This window comes from Salmo salar, chromosome ssa10 (assembly GCF_905237065.1).
Source record: "Salmo salar chromosome ssa10, Ssal_v3.1, whole genome shotgun sequence".
Taxonomy (NCBI): Eukaryota; Metazoa; Chordata; class Actinopteri; order Salmoniformes; family Salmonidae; genus Salmo; species Salmo salar.
Window position 1 is genome coordinate 25,536,806 of NC_059451.1, and position 24,398 is coordinate 25,561,203.

General features: G+C 43.2%; 1 protein-coding gene across 1 annotated transcript in view; it reads left to right on the forward strand.

The window, feature by feature from the left end:
• Window positions 1–24,398, forward strand: part of LOC106613872 (ephrin type-B receptor 1) — a 215,853-nt gene that overhangs the window by 144,496 nt on the left and 46,959 nt on the right. Inside the window, exons 5-6 of the mRNA XM_014216576.2 lie at window positions 6,576–6,911; window positions 19,755–19,879. Coding sequence (XP_014072051.1) covers window positions 6,576–6,911; window positions 19,755–19,879 — 461 coding nt within the window. The remainder of the gene's footprint in view (window positions 1–6,575; window positions 6,912–19,754; window positions 19,880–24,398) is intronic.

The window sequence follows — 24,398 nt, forward strand, 5'->3', positions numbered from 1 at the left end:
GGGGTATACATCTAAGCATCCTTGTTACCGTTTGCATGTTACTGACTCACATATTTATTCTACTTATTATTCACCAAATTATCTTACAGATGAAGGGGGATTTCGGAATCACAAACAAACACACCCACCCACACACAAGAACGTACGCACATGCGCGCACACACACATGTTTGTTTTACTGTCCTCCTTGCGGGACCAAACAATTGATTCCCATTCAAAATCCTGTTTTCCCTAACACCTAAACTTAACCCTGAATTAAACCTAACGCTAACCCTAAACCTAACCTCTAACCATAATTCTAATCCTAATTGTACCCCTAAACCTAAAATATAATTTTTCCATGTGGAGACCGGCGAAATGTCCCCACTTGTCAGAATTTTTTTCTTTTAATATCCTTGTGAGGACACACACACACACACACACACACACACACACACACACACACACACACACACACACACACACACACACACACACACACACACACAGTCTCTACTGTTTCCCCCTGCTCAAAGACTGTGCAGTAGAGCAGCTGTTAGGCTGTGTAGTAGTATCAGTAGGCGCGAGGCAAAGCAAGGTGTGTGTGTGTGTAGAGTGGGCTAGTATTCTGCTGCTCCCTCTGTCAGATTAGCAGGGTGATGGATTGATACGCTCCCCGCTCTGTCAGTAGGAGAGCAATACTACACTGTAACCATGGAGCCTCACTGCTGAGCCCCCTGCTCCTTCAAAGACCTATCACTACTACACCTACTGGTGAAGAGGAGAACGTTGATGTTTCAATTATTCTAATTGAAGCAGCACCCTTACGGCAAGCCAGCAGTGTTGCACAGCGTGTGGACCTGGCAAAACATCGATGCTAATTACCTGGAGTCAGATAGAGACAGTAGCTATTACTCCACCTGGGAAAGGAGTGATGAGACCCATCCTACATTCACATATCAGCTCCGCCTCACGCAGAGGCAAGCATGTTAATGTCTGTAGCTGTGAGATTAACTCCTCATATTTAGTCTGTGGTCATTGCGCTCACACACACACACACACACACACACACACACACATTATGCACACACACACACATGCATTATGCACACACACGCATTATGCACACACACACGTACACACACATACACATATATGTAAAAACAGGGACATGGTGTCACGCCTGCTCCCGCTCTCTCTCCCTGGCACTCTTTGGGTGCCAGGCTGCCCAGCAGTGCGCACTACTGCCACCATCATTACGCACATCTGCTTCCCTCGTCATGTGCACCAGCGAATTATTGGACTCAATCACCTGTTTAAGTCACTTTAACCATATCAGTCACTTTAACCATATCTACATGTACATACTACCTCAATCAGCCTGACTAACCGGTGTCTGTATGTAGCCTCGCTACTTTTATAGCCTCGCTACTGTATATAGCCTGTCTTTTTACTGTTGTTTTATTTCTTTACCAACCTATTGTTCACCAAATACCTTTTTTGCACTATGGGTTAGAGCCTGTAAGTAAGCATTTCACTGTAAGGTCTACACCTGTTGTATTTGGCGCACGTGACAAATAAACTTTGATATGATTTGATTATTACCTCCCCTATATTTGTCAGTTCCCCAGTTCTGTTCCACGGCTGCTGCATTAATTGTCATTCCTGTTCTATGTCGGTTCCAAATTAAATGTTGACTCCCCGTACCTGCTTCTCATCTCCAGCGTTGGTTCTTACAGAATGCAGCAGCCATCAAATGAAGCATCGGGGAGTGCTGGCTTTTCAGTTGGGGGTTGACGTCGGGTCCGGGGGCTGCCGCCGATGGAACCGGGGATGCCTTAGCTGGATCGTCGGGTTTCCATGCCCTAGTCAGCTTGAGGTTTCGTTTCCCTGGTTGGCTCGGCAGGCGCCCATCCCACGTCAGGCCTCAGCCGGTTCGCCAGGCTCCCACGCCTCAGCTGGCTCACCAGGCTCCCACGTCCCAGCGGGATTGTCAGACTGTCACGCCTCAACCGGATCGTCAGGTTACCACGCCTCAGCCTGTTCGCCAGGCTCCTACACCCCAGCCGGCTGGTCCAGCACCCATGCTTCGGCCGGCCCGTCAGGCTCGTCCAGGTGGGATGCCGGGTGGCGACCCTAGAGGGGGAGTACCGTCACGCCTACTCCTGCTCTCTCTCCCTGGCACTCTTTGGGAGCTAGGCTGCCCAGCACTGCGCACTCCTGCCACCATCATATCGCACACCTGCTTCCCTCGTCACGCGCATCAGCGAATTATTGGATTCACCTGGACTCAATCACCTGTTTATTACCTCCCCTATATTTGTCAGTTCCCCAGCTCTGTTCCCCGCTGCTGTATTAATGTTCGTATGTCGTTTTGTTACCCGGTGCTGACATTGTTCCTGTCCTGTTTAATGTCTGTGCTATATTAAAATGTTGACTCCTCGTAGCTGCTTCTCATCTGCAGTGTCGGTCCTTTCACATGGTCATCTCTAACCCAGAATCACCACAGAGTCTCATGAAATATGCAGGTTGCGTGTCGACACACACCCTCTTCCCTTTGCTTTCACACGCAGACATAGACAGCTACAAAAGGTCGCCATGAAACATAAAAATAAGCTGTTGCTCGGATTGGAATTGAAATGGCCTCTCATGGGTTTTTCCTTGAAAGGCATGGTTGAATGTTAAAGCCGCCTTGGCATCTTTAGAGCAGACAGTTTCAGACTGCTGTGCCCCTTAGGTTTTGATATAGCACATGGCAGAAGCACTGAGTACTGTAGTCTAGAATAGATTGACATGCAAAAAACAATTTGTCTCTGAGACATACCCATTAAAACCTCCTTTGGCTGTTCTTTGTTAGGAAGTCAAGTCACAGACTCCTGTTTAAATTCAAGGGCCAACACTAATGGTATACTACCGGAATTACTAGCTGTAAGTAACTGCCAGAATAATGGAAACACTTGAGTAAATGAGGGATACAAAGTATATTGAAAGCAGCTGCTTCCACACAGGTGTCTTTCCGGAGTTAAGTAAACAATTAACATCCCATCATGCTCAGGGTCATGTATAGAAATTGCCATTATTTTGGCTACCTTTGCTATGCCCCCATAGGATGACAATGCCCTAATCCGCAGGGCACGAGTGGTCACTGAATAGTTTGATGAGCATGAAAACTATGTAAACCATATGCCACCAGATCTCAACCCAATTGGAAACTTATGGGAGATTCTGGAATGATGCCTGAGATGGCATTTTCCACCACCATCAACAAAACACCAAATTATGGAATTTCTTGTGGTAGAATGCTGTCGCATCCCTCCAATTGAGTTCCAGACACTTGTAGAATCTATGCCAAGGTGCATTGAGGCTGTTCTGGTTCGTGGCGGCCCATTGCCCTATTAAGACACTTTATCTTGTTGTTTCCTTTTATATTGGCAGTTACCTGTAAATACTATAATAAAACTTAAACAAATGTCCCTGTGAAATAACTTTTCATTGAATCATGTAATTCCCTTTTATGAACACTAAAGGGCAGTTTTGTCATGGGCCTCTCCACAGGGTGTCAGGAATGCCTGATACAGATCACAGTCCGGCCTGTTATTTCCCTCTGGGCACATTCCAGAGTGGCAAAAGCGGAGAAGGAGAGAAAAAGAACTGGTCTGGCCGAGGAAGAAGTGATCCTGGATGTGGATGTGAGGCCTAGCTGTGTAAACAGAGGTGTGATTGTTAGCGTGTGGTGTCGTGTGCCGACAGACTTCCAGATGGAGTCTTGGTGTGCTGTTGGGTTTAGCCTTTAGCTCTTGGTCTTGCTGGGGTTGTCTTTCATGTGATGGGCCTTTCTACTTACTGCAGAATAGTTTGGAGGGTCAATGCACAAGATTCTTTTTTTGTACTTATTTTTTTCCTCACTCTTTGCTCACAGAAATGAATACAAACTTTTTAGGCTTTTGATGAATCTACAGAGACTTCTTGTATGGACTGAATTATGGTTTCTCCATATGTGAACCGTTATTGTAACTAAGTTACAGTATGTAAATATGTATTGAGGAGAAAAAAGTTCATTATACACTTTTAATTGCATGTTAGCTACAGAATGTTAGCTAACCCTTTGGCTCTTTCACTCTGAGGCCTCCTGCTAGTTTTGTACAGAAGGCTGGTTTTCCATCAAAGGCTAGCCAATGGCAAAACGATTACCCCCCTGTCGCGTCCCTGAGGGCAGGGGGACAAGGTGCAGTTTCAATTACTCTCAAGTTCATTAGAGTGTCTGCTAAATTACTCAAATGTAAATGTAATTAGCATGGATCTACAGACCAGTCTGTGGGTCTGGGTGTCGATAACTCAACTTGGTGTATGGCGGTCCTGTCCCACTGAGCCAAATCAACCTTGACCCCTGCAGCTGATGGACAATGGGGGAGAGAGGCAGAGAATGGTAACTAACGCTGTGGACAAATTAGATCCTCTCACAAATGAAAGAGGGAAGGCGAGAGTTGCCATAATGGCAGGTAAAATTAGCTGTTAAGTGGTGATCACATCAGTCTTTTCAACCCCTCCATAGTTTTTTTTCGAAGCTGAGAAGCAGGTCAAAGACATTGGGCCCTATTAAGCACAGACAGGCTTTTGACAAAGGACCAGTGACCCTGTGTTGTGTGAATCGAGTCATCCCAGCTAAAAGAGTCTCAAATTAGAGATGGCCACACATGGCAATCAACACCTACTTACAGTCATATCGAGATACTTCCACATCTACATAATTACATGTATGAACAAACAGTAAGCAATGTATGCTCATACATTGCAGTGTTCACAAGAGATCTCTACATATGGCTCTGGTTCACTGTGATGTTGTTGTGTACAAGATCTCCTGAATCTTGCTCGTCTTCCCTCCCTTGGCTAGTCTACTGCTGGCTACTGTAGAGTTGCTGTGTAGAGCCCGGCCACTCTTCTCCCCAGCAGCTGACAATTAGGCTACTGGAGGAGTCCTCAGACTCCCACTGCTGGTTTTGCCCCTCACAGCGAGAGAGAGAGTGTGAGGAGGTGGATCAGAAAGAGAGACTAATATAAAAGAGGGAATATTGACCAATCAGATCACAGCTGTGACTTAGGGAGACGAAAAGTAGAGGAGAGAAAGTGAAACAGAAAACTCTGGCTGCTAAGGCATGGTCAGACCCCTGTGTGTACAGTACATTTATTTTTTTATTTAACCTTTATTTAACTAGGCAAATCAGTTAATTTACAATGACAGCTTAGGAACAGTGGGCTAACTGCCTTGTTCAGGGGCAGAACGACAGATTTTTTACCTTGTCAGCTCGGGGATTCAATCTTGCAACCTTTCAGTTACTAGTCCAATGCTTTAACCACTAGGCTACCTGCCGCCCCGTGGGGAACTGCTACCAGAAAGGCATATGTTAAATTGGTCAGCCAACCCAATCATCTGTCACCTCTTGATTCACTGGTCGAATGGTCAAATCACTACGGAAGATTGGAGCACCACAGTGATTGTTGGGCCTTTGTGAAATTGTTAACACACACAATCGATTATTGTGCAGGTAATCTTGCAAGTTTTGAGAAGAATACAGCCACTATAGGGAAATATGTGCATAGAAACATGAATGGCAAAAAACTCAGATAATATTTTGTGACGATAATAGATTTTGACTCAAACACAGAGATAGAAATGGTGCACAACAAAACCAGAAGTCCCTGGCAGGGATCCCAGTGCCAGATGAAAGGTACATGTGAAATGTAGGGAAACTATTTCAGTGGAGGAGAGATAGAGACCAGTATGTGTGACTGTGTGTGAGCAGGAGGAGATTGGGTATGAGGTTGGTTGAAGGGGGTGATTGAGTGGTGTAATTTCTGCTCCCATGATGTGCTCTGTCATGTTAATGGTATTGCTGCAACACGTGCACATCAAAAACACATGGGCTAAATGGCAGCTGCATGATGTGTAATAACCGTCAGTAGGTACTAATTTCAGCTAAATGCAGAGCTATACATAGATACATACTGTATCTCTGACTAAATGTAATGCACATGATGTATTTGCCAACATTACAGATGACTAGTAAAACAGTGGGAGTTACATTATGTATGTGTGTGTGTACATCTTCTGACCGAAATGAGCAGGTGGGACTGAAATGAGCAGGTGGGACTGAAATGAGTAGGTGGCATCAGTGCTATATGGTGATTCCTCACAAAACTAGATTTTCAAGACATTTAATCCATAGAAGGGTTATTTTGAGGAAGGATTGTTGCCATGTATTTGACATTTGTATCTTAAAGCATAAATGAGAAATAATTAATTGAAGTTGGAATATTTGTGAAATTTTGGCCTTACCCAGGCTTCCTTTAAGACTCCAAAGGACCCTTAATGGTATTTTTTGTTGTTATTTTTTCTTGAGGAATCACCCTAAACGTTTACATCTGAATTATAATTTTTGTTGATCACTTTAGTTGATCCTAATATCTCTTTCACATCAGAGTGCAGTGTCTTGTTGAGTGTCATATTACAGTTTTTGCAGGTTGTGGAAACAGTGCAACATGTTCAGAATATTGTTCAGTATATTCATGTCTGCATTGCATTCCCTGTCCTTTTACAGGTGTCCCCTCTGGTCCCAGGAATGTCATCTCCATCGTCAACGAGACCTCGGTGATCCTGGAGTGGCACCCGCCTAGGGAGACTGGCGCCCGCGATGACGTCACTTACAACATCGTGTGCAGGAAGTGCCGTGCGGATCGGCCGTTGTGCTCCCACTGTGATGACAACGTGGAGTATGTGCCCAGGCAGCAGGGCCTGACTGAGACCAGGGTGTTCATCAGTAACCTGTGGGCCCACACCCCTTACGCCTTTGAGATACACGCTATCAATGGCGTCACCAACAAGAGCCCCTACCCTGCCCAGCACGTGTCCATCAACATCACTACCAACCAGGCTGGTCAGTGGCATTGTACAGCACCATGCTTTGTGTCTCACACCATGCTTTAAAATACATGTTAATGTACAGGCATTCACAACAAGTACATTTCAGTGGTACACGTTTCAAGGTAACTGCAACAAAAAGGTCTGAGACAGTCTAATGGTCTACAGTCAAGCTTTAGCCCTATACTGTATACAATCGATTTTCTCTGTCCTTTAATAAGATGGATGCTATTGATAGCCGTCTTGTATTCTTGACTGAAAGCCTTCCTCACTCATCAACAGAATGAGTCAACAGACTCAACACAATCCTGTACATTGCTATTGATCAGCAGCAATTAAATCCCAAGGTTACATTCTTGTGATTTTTTTGTTGTTGTTGTCAATAAGTGAAGCTGTTTCACCTGTTGCTGTTAGGTGAGTTTCTATTGAACAGCCTCCCCTGGCAACCATTATAGACTTTTGTTCTGGAAATCAATGCCCTAAGGCTTATATTTATCATCCAAATGATGAATGCTATTGCACAACAACACATCAGCGCTACTGGCATTTCTTGTTTTTTAAACCGGAGACATTCTAGAACATTCTAGAACCAAAGGGAAGGCTTTTGATCTTTTGTCAAGACTTCACTTCGGCTGTTTTGGATTTTTCATGACGTTTTCAATATTCAAGCATCGCAGATTGGTTTATTACTTGTATGTCTCTCACAATACAGACAACACCATTTCGGAGGTAGAATTCAATGTAAGTCATACAATGTATCTTTCTATCGCTTTCTTTTGTTATTGAAAAATCATATGGACTTGATAATTGATAATAAGTCCTTCCACTTTTAAATATGGCGTGAATCAGCCATATCAGAATCTATCAAACTTCTGTAGGTTGGTGTAATGAGGTGTAATACATGAAGGAGAGATTGTTTCATTGGGAAGCCATTCTAGTACTCAGTGGTCCTGTCATACGGTATACCCATGGGTAACACCAGGCCAGCCAATGATGCCTCTCTCTCCAGACATAGGACTCGTTGTTAGGAAGACTTGAAAAAGTCTTCTTGAAAAGGATTATAGTCATGACTCTCTTCAGTGCTCCACTGTGAATGTTCTTGGAGGAACATCAAGATTGTATCTTACGCTGCAATATTGCTTTCAATTAAATGGAACTATGGTTACTGAGCTAACACCGTGTTCAGTTGCATTCAATTATAACCATGTGTTGAACCAAACAACAGGCTATAGAGAACACCTGGAGTCTACAGTGCCTTCAGAAAGTATTCATACCCCTTGATCATTTACACATTTTGTTGTGTTACTGCCTGAATTTAAAATTGGTTAAATTGAGATATCTTGTCACTGGCCTAAACACAATCCCCCTTAATGTCATGGGGGAATTATGTTTTTAGACATTTTTACAAATTAATTAAAAATGAAAAGCTGAAATGTCTTGAGTCAATAAGTATTCAACCCCTTTGTTAAGGTGAAGTTAATTCAAATCAAATTGTATTAGTCAATGCAAATAGTCCAGGTAGCCATTTGATTAAGTGTTCAGCAGTCTTACAGTTTTGGGGTAGAAACTGTTAAGGAGCCTTTTTGTCCCAGACTTGGCGCTCCAGGACCGCTTGCTGTGCGGTAGCTGAGAGAACAGCCTATGACTTGAGTGGCTCTAGTCTTTGACAATGTTTAGGGCCTTCCTCTGACACCACCTGGCATAGAGGTCCTGGATGGCAGGAATCCCTCTGTAGCGCCTTGCGGTCGGATGAAGAGCAGTCGGAGGCTGAGCGGTTGCCATACCAAGCGGCGATGCAACCAGTCAGGATGCTCTTGATAGTACAGCTGTAGAACTTTTTGAGGATCTGAGGTCTCATACCAAAAATCTTTTCAGCCTCTTGAGGGGGAATAGGCATTGCCATGCCCTCTTCATGACTGTCTTGGTGTGTTTGGATCATGATAGGTCCTTAGTGATGTGGACACCAAGGAACTTCAAGCTCTCAACCCGCTCCACTACAGCCCTGTCGATGTCAATGGGGGCGTGCTTGGCCTGCCTTTTCCTGTAGTCCACAATCAGCTCCTTTGTCTTGCTCACATTGAGGTCAGGTCACTCTATAGGTAGTCTCATCGTTTGTGATCAGGCATACCACCGCCGTGTCGTCGGCAAACTTAATGATGGAGTTGGAGTCATGTGTGTCCACGCAGTCATGGGTGAACAGGGAGTACAGGAGGGTCAGCATGGCGGATGTGTTGTTGCCTACCCTCATCACCTGGGGGCAGCCTGTAAGGAAGTCCAAGATCCAATTGCAGAGGGAGGTGTTCAGTCCAAGGGCCCTCAGCTTAGTGATGAGCTTGGAGGGCACTATGGTGTTGAATGCTGAGCTGTAGTCAATGAACAGCATTCTCACATAGGTGTTCCTTTTGTCCAGGTAGGAAAGGGCAGTGTGGAGGGCAATAGAGATTCCATCACCTGTGGATCTGTTTGGGCGGTTTGTGATTTGGAGTGGGTCCAGGGTTTCTGGGATGATGGTGTTGATGTGAGACATGACCAGCCTTTCAAAGCATTTAATGGCTACAGAGTGAGTGCTGCAGGGCGATAGTCATTTAGGCTGGTTACCTTGGCGTTGAGCACAGGGACGATGGTGGTCTGCTTGAAACATATACAGTTGAAGTCGGAAGTTTACATACACTTAGGTTGGAGTCTTTAAAACCTGTTTTTCAACCACTCGACAAATGTCTTGTTAACAAACTATAGTTTTGGCAAGTCGGTTAGGAGATTATTTCACTTATAATTCACCGTATCACAATTCTAGTGTGTCAGAACTTTAGATACACTAAGTTGACTGTGCCTTTAAACAGCTTGGAAAATTACAGAAAATGATGTCACGGCTTTAGAAGCTTCTGATAGGCTAATTTACATCATTTGAGTTAATTGGAGGTGTACCTGGGGATGTATTTCAACGCCTACCTTGAAATTCAGTACCTCTTTGCTTGACATCATGGGAAAATCAAAAGAAATCAAACAAGACCTCAGAAAAAAAATTGTAGACTTCCACAAGTCTGGTTCATTCTTGGGAGCAATTTCCAAACGCCTGAAGGTACCACGTTCATCTGTACAAACAATGGTACGCAGGTATGAACACCATGGGACCGCACAGCCGTCATACCGCTCAGGAAAGAGACGAATTCTGTCTCCTAGAGATGAACATACTTTGGTGCGAAAAGTGCAAATCAATCCCAGAACAACAGCAAAGAACCTTGTAAAGATGCTGGAGGAAACAGGTACAAAAGTATCTATATCCACAGTAAAACGAGTTCTATTTTGACATAACCTGAAAGGCCGCTCAACAAGGAAGAAGCCACTGCTCCAAAATCTCCATAAAAAAGCCAGACTATGGTTTGCAACTGCACATGGGGACAAAGATTGTACTTTTTGAAGAAATGTCCTCTAGTCTGATGAAACAAAAATAGAACTGTTTGGCCATAATGACCATTATTATCTTTGGTGGAAAAAGGGGGAGGCTTACAAGCCGAAGAACACCATCCTAACTGTGAAGCACAGGGGTGGCAGCATCATGTTGTGGGGGTGCTTTGCTGCAAGATGGACTGATGCACTTCACAAAATAGATGGCATCATGAGGCAGGAAAATTACGTGGATAGATTGAAGCAAGATCTTAAGACATCAGTCAGGAAGTTAAAGCTTGGTCGCAAATGGGTCTTCCAAATGGACAATGACCCCAAGCATACTTCCAAAGTTGTGGAAAAATGGCTTAAGGACAACAAAGTCAAGGTATTGGAGTGGCCATCACAAAACCCTGACCTCAATCCTATAGAACATTTGTGGGCAGAACTGAAATGGCGTGTGCGAGCAAGGAGGCCTACAAACCTGACTTAGTTACACAAGCTCTGTCAGGAGGAATGGGCCAAAATTCACCCAACTTATTGTGGGAAACTTGTGGAAGGCTAGCCGAAACGTTTGACCCAAGTTAATCAATTTAAAGGCAATGTTACCAAATACTAATTGAGTGTATGTAAACTTCTGACCCACTGGGAATGTGATGAAATAAATAAAATCTGAAATAAGTAAGTCTCTCTACTATTATTCTGACATTTCACATTCTTAAAATAAAGTGGTGCTCCTAACTGACCTAAGACAGAGAATTTTTACTAGGATTAAATGTCAGGAATTGTGAAAAACTGAGCTTAAATGTATTTGGCTAAGGTGTATGTAAACTTCCGACTTCAACTGTAGGTATTACAAACTGGGTCAGGGAGAAGTTGAAAATGTCAGTAAAGACACTTGCCAGCTGGTTAGAGCATGCCCTGAGTACACATCCTGGTAATCTATCTGGCCCTGTGGCCTTGTGAATGATAACCTGTTTAAAGGTCTTACTCACATCGGCTACAGAGAGCGTGATCACACAGTCGTCCGGAACAGCTGGTGCTCTCATGCATGGTTCAGTTTTGCTTGCCTCGAAGCGAGCATAGACTGCATTTAGCTTTTCTGGTAGGCTCGTGTTACTGGGCAGCTCACGGCTGGATTTCCCTTTGTAATCCATGATAGTTTGCAAGCCCTGCCAAATCCAAGAAGCATCACAGCCGTTGTAGTAGGATTAGATTTTTGTCCTGTATTGACTCTTTGCCTGTTTGATGCTTTGTCAGAGTGTGTAGCTGGATTATCTTATTAGTGCCCGGATTAGTGTCCCGCTCCTTGAACGCGGCGGCTCTAGCCTTTAGCTCAGTGCGGATGTTGCCTGTAATCCATGGCTTCTGGTTGGGATATGTACGTACGATCACTGTGGGTACGACGTTGTAGAGGCACTTATTTATGAAGCCGGTGACTGATGCGCTATTCTCCTCAATGCCATCGGCTGAGTCCCGGAACATGTTCCAGTGTGTGCTAGCGAAGCAGTCCTGTAACTTAGGATCCACCTCATCGTACCACTTCTGTATTGAGTGCATCACTGGTACTTCCTGTTTGAGTTTTTGCTTGTAAGCAGGAATCAGGACGATATAGTTATGGTCAGATTTGCCAAATGGAGGGCTTTGTATCTGACGCTGTGTGTGCCGTGAAGGTGATCTATACTTTTTTTCCCTCTAGTTGCACATGTGACATGCTGGTAAAAATGAGGTAAAACAGATTTCAGTTTTCCTGCATTAAAGTCCTTGGCCGCTAGGAGCGCGGCCTCTGGATGAGCATTTTCTTGTTTACTTATGGCCTTATACAGCTCGTTGGGTGCGGCCTTAGTGCCAGGATCGATTTGTGGTGGTAAATAGACATCTACGAAGAATATAGATGAAAACGCTCTTGATAAATAGTGTGGTCTACAGCTTATCTTGAGGTACTCCATCTCAGGCGAACAAAACCTCAAGACTTCTTTAATATTAGAGATTGTGCACCAGCTGTTGTTGACAAAGAAACATACACCACCACCCTGATCTTACTGGAGGCTGCTGTTCTTTCTTGCCAATGCATGGAAAACCCAGCTAACTGTATATTATCCATGTCCTTTTCTGCCACTACTCAATGAAATATAGGAAATTACAGTTTTTAATGTCCCGTTGATAGGATAGTCTCAAACGGAGCTCATCCAGTTTATTCTCCAGTGATTGCACGTTTGCCAGTAGAACGGAGGGTAAAGGCGGACGTATCCACTTGCTGATGCAGTCTCACCATGCATCTGGATCTTCGACCTCTGTAACGATGTCTCCTCTTCATACGAATGACGGGGTATTGGACCTGGTCCGGGAGGAGCAGTACATTTACATTTTACATTTACATTTTAGTCATTTAGCAGACGCTCTTATCCAGAGCGACTTACAGTAGTGAATGCATACATTTCATACAATTTCATACATTTTTTTTTTTTTTCCTGTGCTGGCCCCCCGTGGGAATCGAACCCACAACCCTGGTGTTGCAAACACCATGCTCTACCAACTGAGCTACAGGGAAGGCTGTATATACTTCGCGTCCAACTCATTAAAGAAAAAATACTCGTCCAGTTCGAGGTGAGTAATTGCTGTTCTGATGTCCTGAAGCTCTTTTCGGTCATAAGAAACAATGGCAGAAACATTATGTACAAAAAAATGAAAAAATAAAGCGCCCAAAAAACACAAAATACCATAATTGGTCAGGAACCTGTAAAAGAAGGAAGCTTGTACAGAATAAAAATATTCCAAAACATGCATCTTGTTTGCAATAAGGCACTAAAGTAAAACTGCAAAAAATGTGGCAAAGAAATGAACTCTATGTCCTGAATGCAAAGCATTATGTTTGGGGAAAATCCAACACAACATATCACTGAGTACCACTCTTCATATTTTCAAGCATGGTGGTGGCTGCTTGTCATCGGCAAGTACTAGAGAGTTATTTAGGATAAAACGAAATGGAACAGAGCTAAGTACAGGCAGAATCCTAGAAGAAACCCTGGTTCAGTTTGCTTTCCACCAGACACTGGGAGACAAATTCACCTTTCAGCAGGACAAAAACCTAAAATGCAAGGTCAAATATATACAAGTTGCTTACCAAGACAACATTGAATATTCCTGAGTGGCCTAGTTACAGTTTTTGACTTAAATCCTCTTGAAAATATATGGCAAAACTTGAAAATGGCTGTCCTACAATGGTCAACAACCAACTAACAGAATTTTTTTAAGAATAATGTGCCAACATTGTAGTATCCAGGTGTGAAAAGCTCTTAGAGATACAGATGTAATCGCTGCCAAATGTGATTCTATTGACTCAGGGGTGTGAATACTTATGTAAATTAGATATTTCATTTTCAATAAATGAGCAAAAATGTCAAATATGTTTTCACTTTTACATTATGGGGTATTTATTATATGTAGATCGGTGAGAAAGAAAATATTTTTATCCATTTTGAATTCAGGCTGTAACACAACACAATGTACAATAAGTTAAGGGGAATTAATACTTTCTGAACATAGGCTTGTAGAAACAGGATTCAAGTAGACAGATTTAATGCCTGGCCAAAATGTAACGTTCTATCGTTTGATAGCTTCACATTAGAGGAAAGTGGGGGAAATGAGAATGTAATTGGACTTTATTACCTAGTAGTTAATAGTGCTAGTTAATAGACCCCATCATCTTGCTTGACAAGGTAAGTGCTCGACTTGACAGATGGATATAGATTAAGAAATAAATAGATACACCAAATAGCCAATGCCATTGTCTTTTGTAAAAACGGCTGCAGTGGTAATGCGTAAGTAGCTTTTAATTTCACTTCAGAAAAGTGGTCAGAGCCATTGTGTTGTTGCCAGGTAATTGGGCCATTTCAGCTGTCCCTGAGAAGGAGTTTATGTCATGGCTCTGTAGGGAAAAATTTGTCATGTTTAGAATAAAAGAAGGAGTTGAGAGGCAATGGAGGAGATGGTTACCTTAAAGCTAGAATCCTTATGTCACGAACGTGTGGAGAGACGGACCAAGGCGCAGTGTGATTAAAGTTCCACATATTTATTTAAGCGAAACTTCCAAACAAAAAGAAACAAACAATCAACGAACTGTGACATCAGAGGTGCTACATGCACTAACGCAAAACAATATCCCACACAGCAGGTGGATACAGGGAGCCCTTAAGTATGATCCCCAATTAGAGACAACGAACCTCAGCTTCCTCTAATTGGGAACCATACCAAGAGCACCAACATAGAAATAATAAACCTAGAACACCCCCCTAGTCACGCCCTGACCTACTATACCATAGAGAACCAAGGGCTCTCCATGGTCAGGGTGTGACACCTTAGTTGCTACATCCATTTTTGGATGTAAATATTTATGATATAAACCCATTGATTCTTGAAGAATATAACGTATAAATGCCTCATGAGCTTAGTTCAACTGCCGTACCCCATCAGAACCAAAAATATAAGCTTGTTTTACTACAAAGTGTAAACATCTTAAGTGTAAACAAACACTGTATAGCCTTTCTCCAGCCCCATCCCTTAGCTTTTTAGAGAAACATTCGGCAGGGACCACGGGGCAAACGCTTTGTTACTGTTTCAATTAAGGATTCTAGCTGAATGAGTTGGCTAGATCAGGGTTATTAAACCGGGGGTCTGTGGACCCCTAGCGCTACTGCTGTTGGTCAGCAAAAAAATCATATACTTGATAAGACAAGACGTGAATTTTTTGATCGGGGTCCCTGGGTCACCGGTTTGCCTGGGAGGGGGCAAGAAAAGGTTGGAAGACCCCTGGGCTATATTGAAAGGATAATGGTGTGAGTGTACACCACTGTCCTTTTGACAGAGTCACAGGGGATGGGAGGTTGGTTCAAATAGTGCCCCCCCGACAGTTCAGAGTAAAGGAAATCTCTGTTGAGGAGCGATTTAGTTGTGGTTCAGTGAAGGGGCCATTAGACCTTATTCAGTCTGGAGTGACAGAGCTGACAAGAACCCTGATTGATGCACTGCTCTGTAACTCCTCTCCTCTCAGACACAGTGGTGTGTATTCTCATGCATAACCGATTTACCACCAACCAAAGACCAGCTTACTTATTAGAACCTTTCAGTTAAATGTAAAATATGATATTACACATTATTTTACCATTGCCTTTTACGGTTTATGCATTTTCAACTGTAGTCTGAGAAAGTCTTTAGGAGAGTGGGTCAGTGGGAGCCATGAATTCAATGAATTAAAACAGAGGTGCAGATTGAATGGCATGAAATAAATCAGCTAATGTGGGCAACATATTAACATGTACACTCCGAGGTCTGCTTACTCTTCCAGAACTGTGGCAGAGTAACTGACACTAGCGGATGATAGAAGCTCACAGAGAACAGTGCCAAACCCTCTACTCTGGCAAGACTCTGGGGCTCCACACTCAAACCCCAAACTCTTCTCATGCTGGCATGGAGGTGGTGTGGGGGGCACTGGTGCCCAGTGGAGGCTTCTCTCCAGCCCATGACAGTGTGTGCTCAGGGGAATGGTTCTTACACACACTCCCCTCAGGGAAATGTAAAACATGTCTACTGTTCCACGGGTAGTAGGATATGTCTGGCCAGAAGTTGCATTAGTCCACATAAAGGGATCCATGTTACCTTGAGCCTCTCATAAAGACCAGTGAACCGTGTCAATTTGTAGAGAGATACTTGGTTCTTTGTTCCATCAGTGGGCACTTTGAGAGTATTTGGATCCATCAGAGAGTCTCTTGAATTCCCAAGCCGGAAATTTGTCATAGCTCTTTCACAAACTGTACTAATCATTGAACAGCTTCAGACACTTACTCATAGACACTGCTTGCTACAGTAGTAAGACTGCATTTACATTTCTCATGGAATATATTTTCCTGGCGTTTTGAATCTGTGAAGATTCAGAATCACTACATCAGCCAGTCCCATCCTCCATGTCACCAGTATTTTGCAGAGTCATAGGGGTCTGTCCTTTCTTACAACAGCTCATTCACCCATGACACCGTTAGCAGCATACCACCCTGCATCCCACTGCTGGCTTGCCTCTGAAGCTTAGCAGGGTTGGTCCTGGTCAGTCTCTGAATGGGAGATCAGATGCTGCTGGAAGTGGTGTTGGAGGGCCTGTAGGAAGAATTCTTTCTTCTGGTCTAAAAAATATCCCAATGCTCCAGGGCAGTGATTGGGGACATTGCGCTTGTAGTGGGCTGTCTTTCGGATGGGACTTTAAATCCTCACTCTCTGTGGTCACTAAAAGATCCCATGGCACTTATCATAAGAGAAGGGGTGTTAACCCCGATGTCCTGGCTAAATTCCCAATCTGGCCTTCATACGATCATGGCCACCTAATCATCTCCAGGTTTCAATTGGCTCATTCATTCCCCCTCCTCTCTCCTGTAACTATTCTCCAGGTCATTGCTGTAAATTAAAATGTGTTCTCAGTCAATTTACCTGGTAAAATAAGGGTAATTAAAAAATAAATAAGATGAGACAGGAAAAGCTTGCAGTGACTGTATTCTTTGGAACCATATACACATGAGTAAACACCTCAAGAAAATACAGAATAACATCAAGGTACAAGTGTAGCTACAGTAGCCACTGGCAGTTAGCTATATGTAATATCTGAACACAGAAAGCCAATCTCTTGTGTTTTGGTCAGTTTGTCTCCTGTGCCCTATAAGGACATTTGGAAATTGCATCTGAACCAACATCTGGTAAACAAGAAAACAAGAAACAGATGGAAATATTGCACTAGGCGAGATAACAGGCTGTCTGTCTCTGTGTGAGGGATCCCTGATGTTCCCCTCTTCCTCTGCCTGAGTAGAGGCATTATCTAGAGCTATAAAACATTCACACAGAGCGAGAGAGAGAGCGAGAACAAACGAGAGAGAGGGACAGACAGAACAATGCATACAGAAAGAAAAGGCAGAGAAAGAAGGAGAACATATTTTTTGTAGTACAACCGAAATACTTTTATTTCATGTAGCTTGAATCCAAATTGGTAAAGGAAACAGGGTCATCATCAACATTACATTAAATGTTGGCTGTAATGAGACTTTCCTAATGATGAAGTCTATCTGACAAAAAGGTAACATTGTTTTATCTGATATATGTGAAGAATCACTGTACTTTTCCTCCAACAAGCTCTGCCTTATTCTTGTGGGAAACAGTGTTGTAATATAGAGATCCTGCTTCGTCCTTTAGGTCTCCTGTGGGACATTCTTACCTTGTGAGGAATGCTGGTGTTCGGGAGATTGGAACTCTGACAGTTTTACCACCCTTATCTTGCTTGTTCAAATCCTCCTCTACACGTTTCTCTCCTTGTAAATCCACACACATCTTGGAGACATAAAAAGAGCAAAATGCTGAGGCAAGCCTTTTGAGAGCTCTGCTAGTTTACTTCAGCCAATAAAAATTGATCGGTTAGAGGAAGCCCAATATTTCAAAAATGATGATGAAGACATCAATGTCAGTGTAGTAACTTAGCATCGGCCTCACTCAGTGTCATTGTTTATGGAGATTTTGGAGTCCTTTTCTTTATCCGGGGAAACATCGTATTGATAGTTTCAGCATGAGAATCAGAAAAAAAAACATGCATTGTCATCAATAGCAGCAAACTATTGAATTTCACAGCTTGCCAGTGGAGGTTGAGGCAGATAACAGCAGTTGAAAGAGCAACAACCCAGACATGTCTTTTTATGTGAGGGATGCGTCACCACACTTAGTAGAGGAAATGTCAGATGGCTTTTTTGTAGAGTTTTTAAATATCTGTTTTGGGGCTGTAACTCAGACAGACATAATTCTGAGCTGAGCATGAAGTCTAGTCTAGCGTGGCAGATTTCTTTCTTAGAGAGCTAACAGTGTTTTTTCTTCTTCTCTTATTTGGCTCCTAATTCACTCAGCCTCGTGCCAGCCACAGTTAGAGAGGATGGGGAACACACACACACACAGACACACACACACAGACACACACACAGACACACACAGACACACACACACACACACACACACACACACACACACACACACACACACACACACACACACACACACACACACACACACACACACACACACACACACACACACACACATGTTTGTTTTACTATCCTTGTGGGGACCAAACAATTGATTCCCATTCAAAATCCTATTTTCCTTAACCTAACCTAACCCTACTCCTGACCCTAAACCTCAAACTCTAATTGTAACCCTAAACCTAACCCCTAAGCCTAAAATAGCATTTTTCCTTGTGGGGACCAGCAAATGTAATACACTCACTCACTCACTCACTCACTCACTCACTCACTCACTCACTCACTCACTCACTCACTCACTCACTCACTCACTCACTCACTCACTCACTCACTCACTTGTCAAAATAATAGGGTTTTGCCTGATTTGTTTACCCCTCACCATAAACCCTGTGGGCTCCAAAAATATAAAACATTTGTGTTAGGGAATTCCATTCCACTTAGCTAGAGTTTCACTCACTAAAACATAGCTCCATATCTCATAGTCCAAAAACCAAATCAGCAAATGAAATTAAATAAAAAATGAATTGAAAAGATTAAAAAGCAGGCCGTTTGAGGCAAGGAAAGCAGCACATTTGAAACGGTATGAATGATAGGAAGTGCTGGGGGCCTGTAGACTGCTGCCTCACCGCTAGCCAGGCTCAGCGTATTGATAACGCGGCGCAAAGCTGGAGCAGCGGTGCGTGAAAGAGAGCCAGAGAGCCTCCTCTCACTGACTGATGACTATCCCCTCCCCTCTTTTAGCCAAAGCAGCAGTGCACAGACAACCGCTTAACATGACCAACATCTCTCCCTGCTGCTGCTACAGTAAGGATGCTCAGTCACATAGAATTGCCGGGATGTAAGACAATCATACAAACAGATACACCATTAGGTGCTATGGGGGTAATATCCCACACTCCTCTCTCCATCCCTGGTCGAGGGCTTGCTGTGGTGACCTCCACCCTCCCTGGGTTAAGAGGATGGGTTGTTGTCGATGATGGCCTGGGGGATTGTGGTGGTAGCAGAAAGAGAGGGATGAAATTGAATGGGCTGAATGGGTTTAATTCATAAAACATGTTATGGGCATTTCAACTTTATTGCTGTATGTAAGGGGAAAAGAGGGCTGCAAATCAAATGTGCTATAAAGTGAGCTCAGTTCGATGCCATAGAATTGTTGTAATAGAAATACTATGACCAAGGATACCTCAGTACTGCTTAAAGGAATGGTATGACGACATCATACGTCTGTGGTGTTTCCTAAGAGATTTGAAAGCCATTCAATTAAATGGGACTCTTCAGTCAAGCATGTTTTTTCATACAGTTTCAGCACAGAAGGCCTTTATTTCATAACATTGATCAAACATGTAGGATGGTTGCAATACTAAAGAGTAAGGAAGCATCCATACAGTTGACCTTGCCCCATCTGTCTGTTCCCTTAGCTCCTTCCATGGTTCCCATCATGCACCAGGTCAGCTCCACCATGAAGAGCTTCACATTGTCATGGCCACAGCCTGAGCAGCCCAATGGAATCATCCTGGACTATGAACTGAGGTACTACGAAAAGGTAAGACAACATTTTAATAATTAATGTCTGTAATAATACACGAACAGATCATTATGTCCACCAAAGGCATCTCTTTTACGTTCAATGGAAAGACACCCAGAAGGTTGTCTCTATTGGGTGAATCTTCTGGGCAGGTATTGGTCTACCAAGCTTGCTGGGAATATTAGCCTTTATGCCTTTATCCTTTTCCCCATGGGACTCAATATTCATGTGTCATTATACTTGAAACGTTTACTCAAATTTTATTGTACCCTCTGATTTTTGAGTCATTCCCCTCGTTACCTTGGCGAGTGTGCATCTGAGAATGCCTTTGCAACCTTGATAATTATCCATTAATTGCGTTTAACCCGCGTCTTCTTTGGATGAGCACAGAGCAGTGGGTTGCTAGGATATCGGCGTGCTTGGACCTGTTTTGTGTGAAAGGTGTCCTCTCAGTCTGGGTCTTTCGCCAACCCTGTCTGACCTGTGGCTCCTCCACACAGCCTTTTTCCCCCTGAGTAGAGGCAGCACACAGCCTTTCAACTCTATATCATTAGGTAGTAAATATGCAGCTTCCCCCATGCTTAGAGAGGGCTGCCCGGTGGTCTCGCTAACCTTATATCTACTCCATTGCCCTAACCTCCCTCTGTCTCTCTCAGCTTCCTCTATATCTCCCTACTTCTTCTTTCTCTCACTCTGTTTTACACTGTGTTTTTTCATTGTTGTGTCCATTTCCTTTTCATTGTCTCTCTCTGCCTGCTGCACATCTAGAGTCTTCTGTCAGTATCCTTCTCTGGCTCTCGTATTTTCCTCTCTGATATAGTATGGTCATACCTATGGAGTTCATGGATACGATGTCAGTTGTGGTTTCTATTGAAAAGACTGTTAACAGCACTGTACACTCATAAAGCATGCATTTACTGTAATATTGTATATTATCCAACATAATGCTGTCAAATGTGCTCTTTCAGAGAGTTTGGTCAAAACCCTCTCTGTCCTCTGATGACTTAGTTGTTTTCCTGGTCAATCAGTGAAAGGTTGTTATTAATAAGCACTTCATATGTCTAGTTCTGAGAGCACGAGAAGAGGGAGGCTAGCTGGCCTATTTAAACAGGCTAAGTTGCGTTAAAGATATTGAGTGTTCTGTATGTCAAAGACAACTAGCTATTTTAGCATTTTTACTTTTAATGGACTGGGCCACAATTGTTTTCATCAGTCTATGTCTATCAGTCTATGTCTTTGTGTGCCTGCCCTCATCCCCCAGGCCAGGGATGGGCAACTGGGATGGGAAACCCTTTTGTAGGCCTGCGGGCAATCAGCACATAACAATGGGAAGGTAATTCTGCTTTGAAAGTTGATACATTTGTAACCTCACTTTTGAGAAAATGTCCTTGAATAATTTGGTACCTACTGGATTTGGTACCTACCTTCTTTGTCTACACCCATTCAGCATCGTTCACACCCTTTTAAGCTTTAGCCCCACCCATCTCTTTAAGGATTCACATGAGGCTATGTACTAAACAACCAAAGACACCAGCTACTTCTATTGACAGTTGTCGCAGAGACATCATAAACATTCTATTGAAATAGTTACTTGCATAGTGGAGTCTTTTGTTTCGACATGTAGCTAGCTAGCTAAACAATTAACCATAATCCCAACTCATAATGTTACTACCCTACATGAATCTGCAGGTAGCTAACCAACGAGGTTCAATGTTAGCTAGCTAACATTAGGCTATAACTAGTGTCGTGACGTTGTATTAGTTAATGTGGCGACTGTTGCTCATCGAATGATTAACTGTTTATAATTACGTGCTTAAATTAATCAAGCAATGAATCAAGCAATTATTAACTCATTAACCTGGGGCACCATGGGAAAATTAGTTTTATTGAGTTTCTATTTCCCAAATTAACTCAAAGAATATCAGAATATCGATTTTACAACAGTCGCTAAATTAATCAACCTCTAGTCTCATGTCTGAACGTCGCATAATCCGGGAATCTGCACGAACCCGGGCTTCACCAATGAGTTTACAACACCAATCTTAGTTGATTATTTATTTACTAGCAAGCTAAAATGATGATAAAAATACACATACACAAAACACAGTCTAGGCTATTGATTAGGACTTAGTATAACGGGCCAACACACTGGCGCGTGTTACCCAAAATGGGGATTTAAAAGAGAGAGAAACAAAGAAAGTACACGAGAGAAATATACATTTGGGTTCATTTGTCAGCTATGCTTATTTAAACCTAGCCTTGCCCCGAACTGCCGCTCTTATGGGTCAGAATATAATGATGTAATTACGTGTTGGAGATCTCAGAGGGGCGTCCCGCATGGCTCGTTTAGGCTTCTCAAGGGCGCACTGCTCTGACGCAACTCTCTGATTGTCCTCACGATGTTAGTGTCCTTCTTGGCTTGGTGGTCTGATTTCTTCCCTTTTCTCTGTGGTGTCGTCTGAGGACAGACAGCTCTGTAGCTCAGAGCTCACAGCGTATGAATGAAATAGCGTAGATACCACGATTCGATGAAGAGTGGAGGCTAGGTGGTTCGGCTTGAATTCACCCACTTAGACACAGCTACTCATCCGTAGCTTGGGTAGAAAAATATTTATTTGTCTTCAAACTTTGTGTTGCGTTTTGGGGTTCGTTGACCATTTAGACCTTCGCTGCAGCTTGGGGTCTCTTTTAGTCTACAGTTCATTCTTCAGTCACATGTCTTATACCCTCAGGTCAGAAGTGGGCGTAACCGCCTTTAGGGCAATTCTCTGGGCGTACCAAGTTAAGGGACAAGGCCTAGATTTTACTCAAATCCAATTTTAGACACTAACTTCACATCTCATCTTTACCAAAACATTCTCTTTGATTTGGATATTTTCCACACAACGTACAATGTATAAACATCAGGCATACACTGGGAAAACTCTTAAAGGTACAATGTTTTCATAATAACGTCATCTGTTAACCTTTAATAATAAAACAAAAATTACATACATTTTCATATTCCATCTCTCGTCATGACCACCATTGTGGCTGACGGAAACCATTGTTCCAAAGTCCTTCTATTGCATGTTTAATGTTCTGAGGCCAGTTCTCCATAGTGAGGACAAAGGAATTTCTCTGTGTCCTAAGATTTATCCTGGGCGTGAGGGGTCATAAAACCCCCACATCCTCATACCCCTAGATCTCTCCTCCTCTGTTGGGGGTTGAGAGAGACCCTGTAGGATTGTGGTCTCCTGTAACCTGACCTGATCAGGACAGTCATGACACTAGCAGTGCAAATGGCTCTAAGATACGAATAATATTACTACACAGATCATACACGTAACATTAGCTAGCTAGCTAACAGTACATTTTCTGACAAACTAGAAACATTTTATATCTGAAAATGTTGCTAGCTAGACTCTCTTAACCGTATACATGGATGGACACTTCTCCCTCTCTGTCACAGATGCCATGGTTGCTCTTAGTTTGAAGATGTAATTTGGAGCCTTCTGTGTTCTCTTGTTGACTCCGTCTGCATATTTGCAATCAAACGCCAGAATTTTCTCCATCTCCTTAGCTATCATACTCTACATGGCAGACCAATCCGAACTCATCTCTTGGCATGTCCAATCATGGCTAGCGGGAAGCGGCCTTTTTCCATGGCTAAACCAGCTAGGCTTGTAATTTAACAATTTTATTTGTATTTACAGATGGAATACAAGTTTGTTATTAAGGCACATGAAAGTTCACATGTCCCAGAAGGCATCTCTGCCAAAAAACACATTTTGATAAAAAAAAATTAAGTTTACGTTGAAATGGCGCCCTTGTGAAGTAAACTCAGCAAAAATAGAAACGTCCTCTCACTGTCAACTGTGTTTATTTTCAGCAAACTTAACGTGTAAATATTTGTATGAACATAACAAGATTCAACAACTGAGACATTAACTGAACAAGTTCCACAGACATGTGACTAACATAAATTGAATAATGTGTCCCTGAACAAAGGGGAGGGGTGGGAGGGGTCAAAATCAAAAGTAACAGTCAGTATCTGGTGTGGCCACCAGCTGCATCAAGTACTGCAGTGCATCTCCTCCTCATGGACTGCACCAGATTTGCCAATTATTGCTGTGAGATGTTACCTTACTCTTCCACCAAGGCACCTGCAAGTTCCCAGACATTTCTAGGGGGAATGGCCGTCACCCTCACCCTCAGATCCAACAGGTCCCAGATGTGCTCAATGGGATTGAGATCCGGGCTCTTCGCTGGCCATGGCAGAACACTGACATTCCTGTCTTGCAGGAAATCACGCACAGAAAGAGCAGTATGGCTGGTGGCATTGTCATGCTGGATGGTCATGTCAGGATGAGCCTGCAGGAAGGGTACCACATGAGGGAGGAGGATGTCTTCTCTGTAACTGTAACGCACAGCGTTGAGATTGCCTGCAATGACAACAAGCTCAGTCCGATGATGCTGTGACACACTGCCCAAGACCATGATGGACCCTTCACCTTCAGAGTACAGGCCTCGGTGTAACGCTCATTCCTTCGATGAT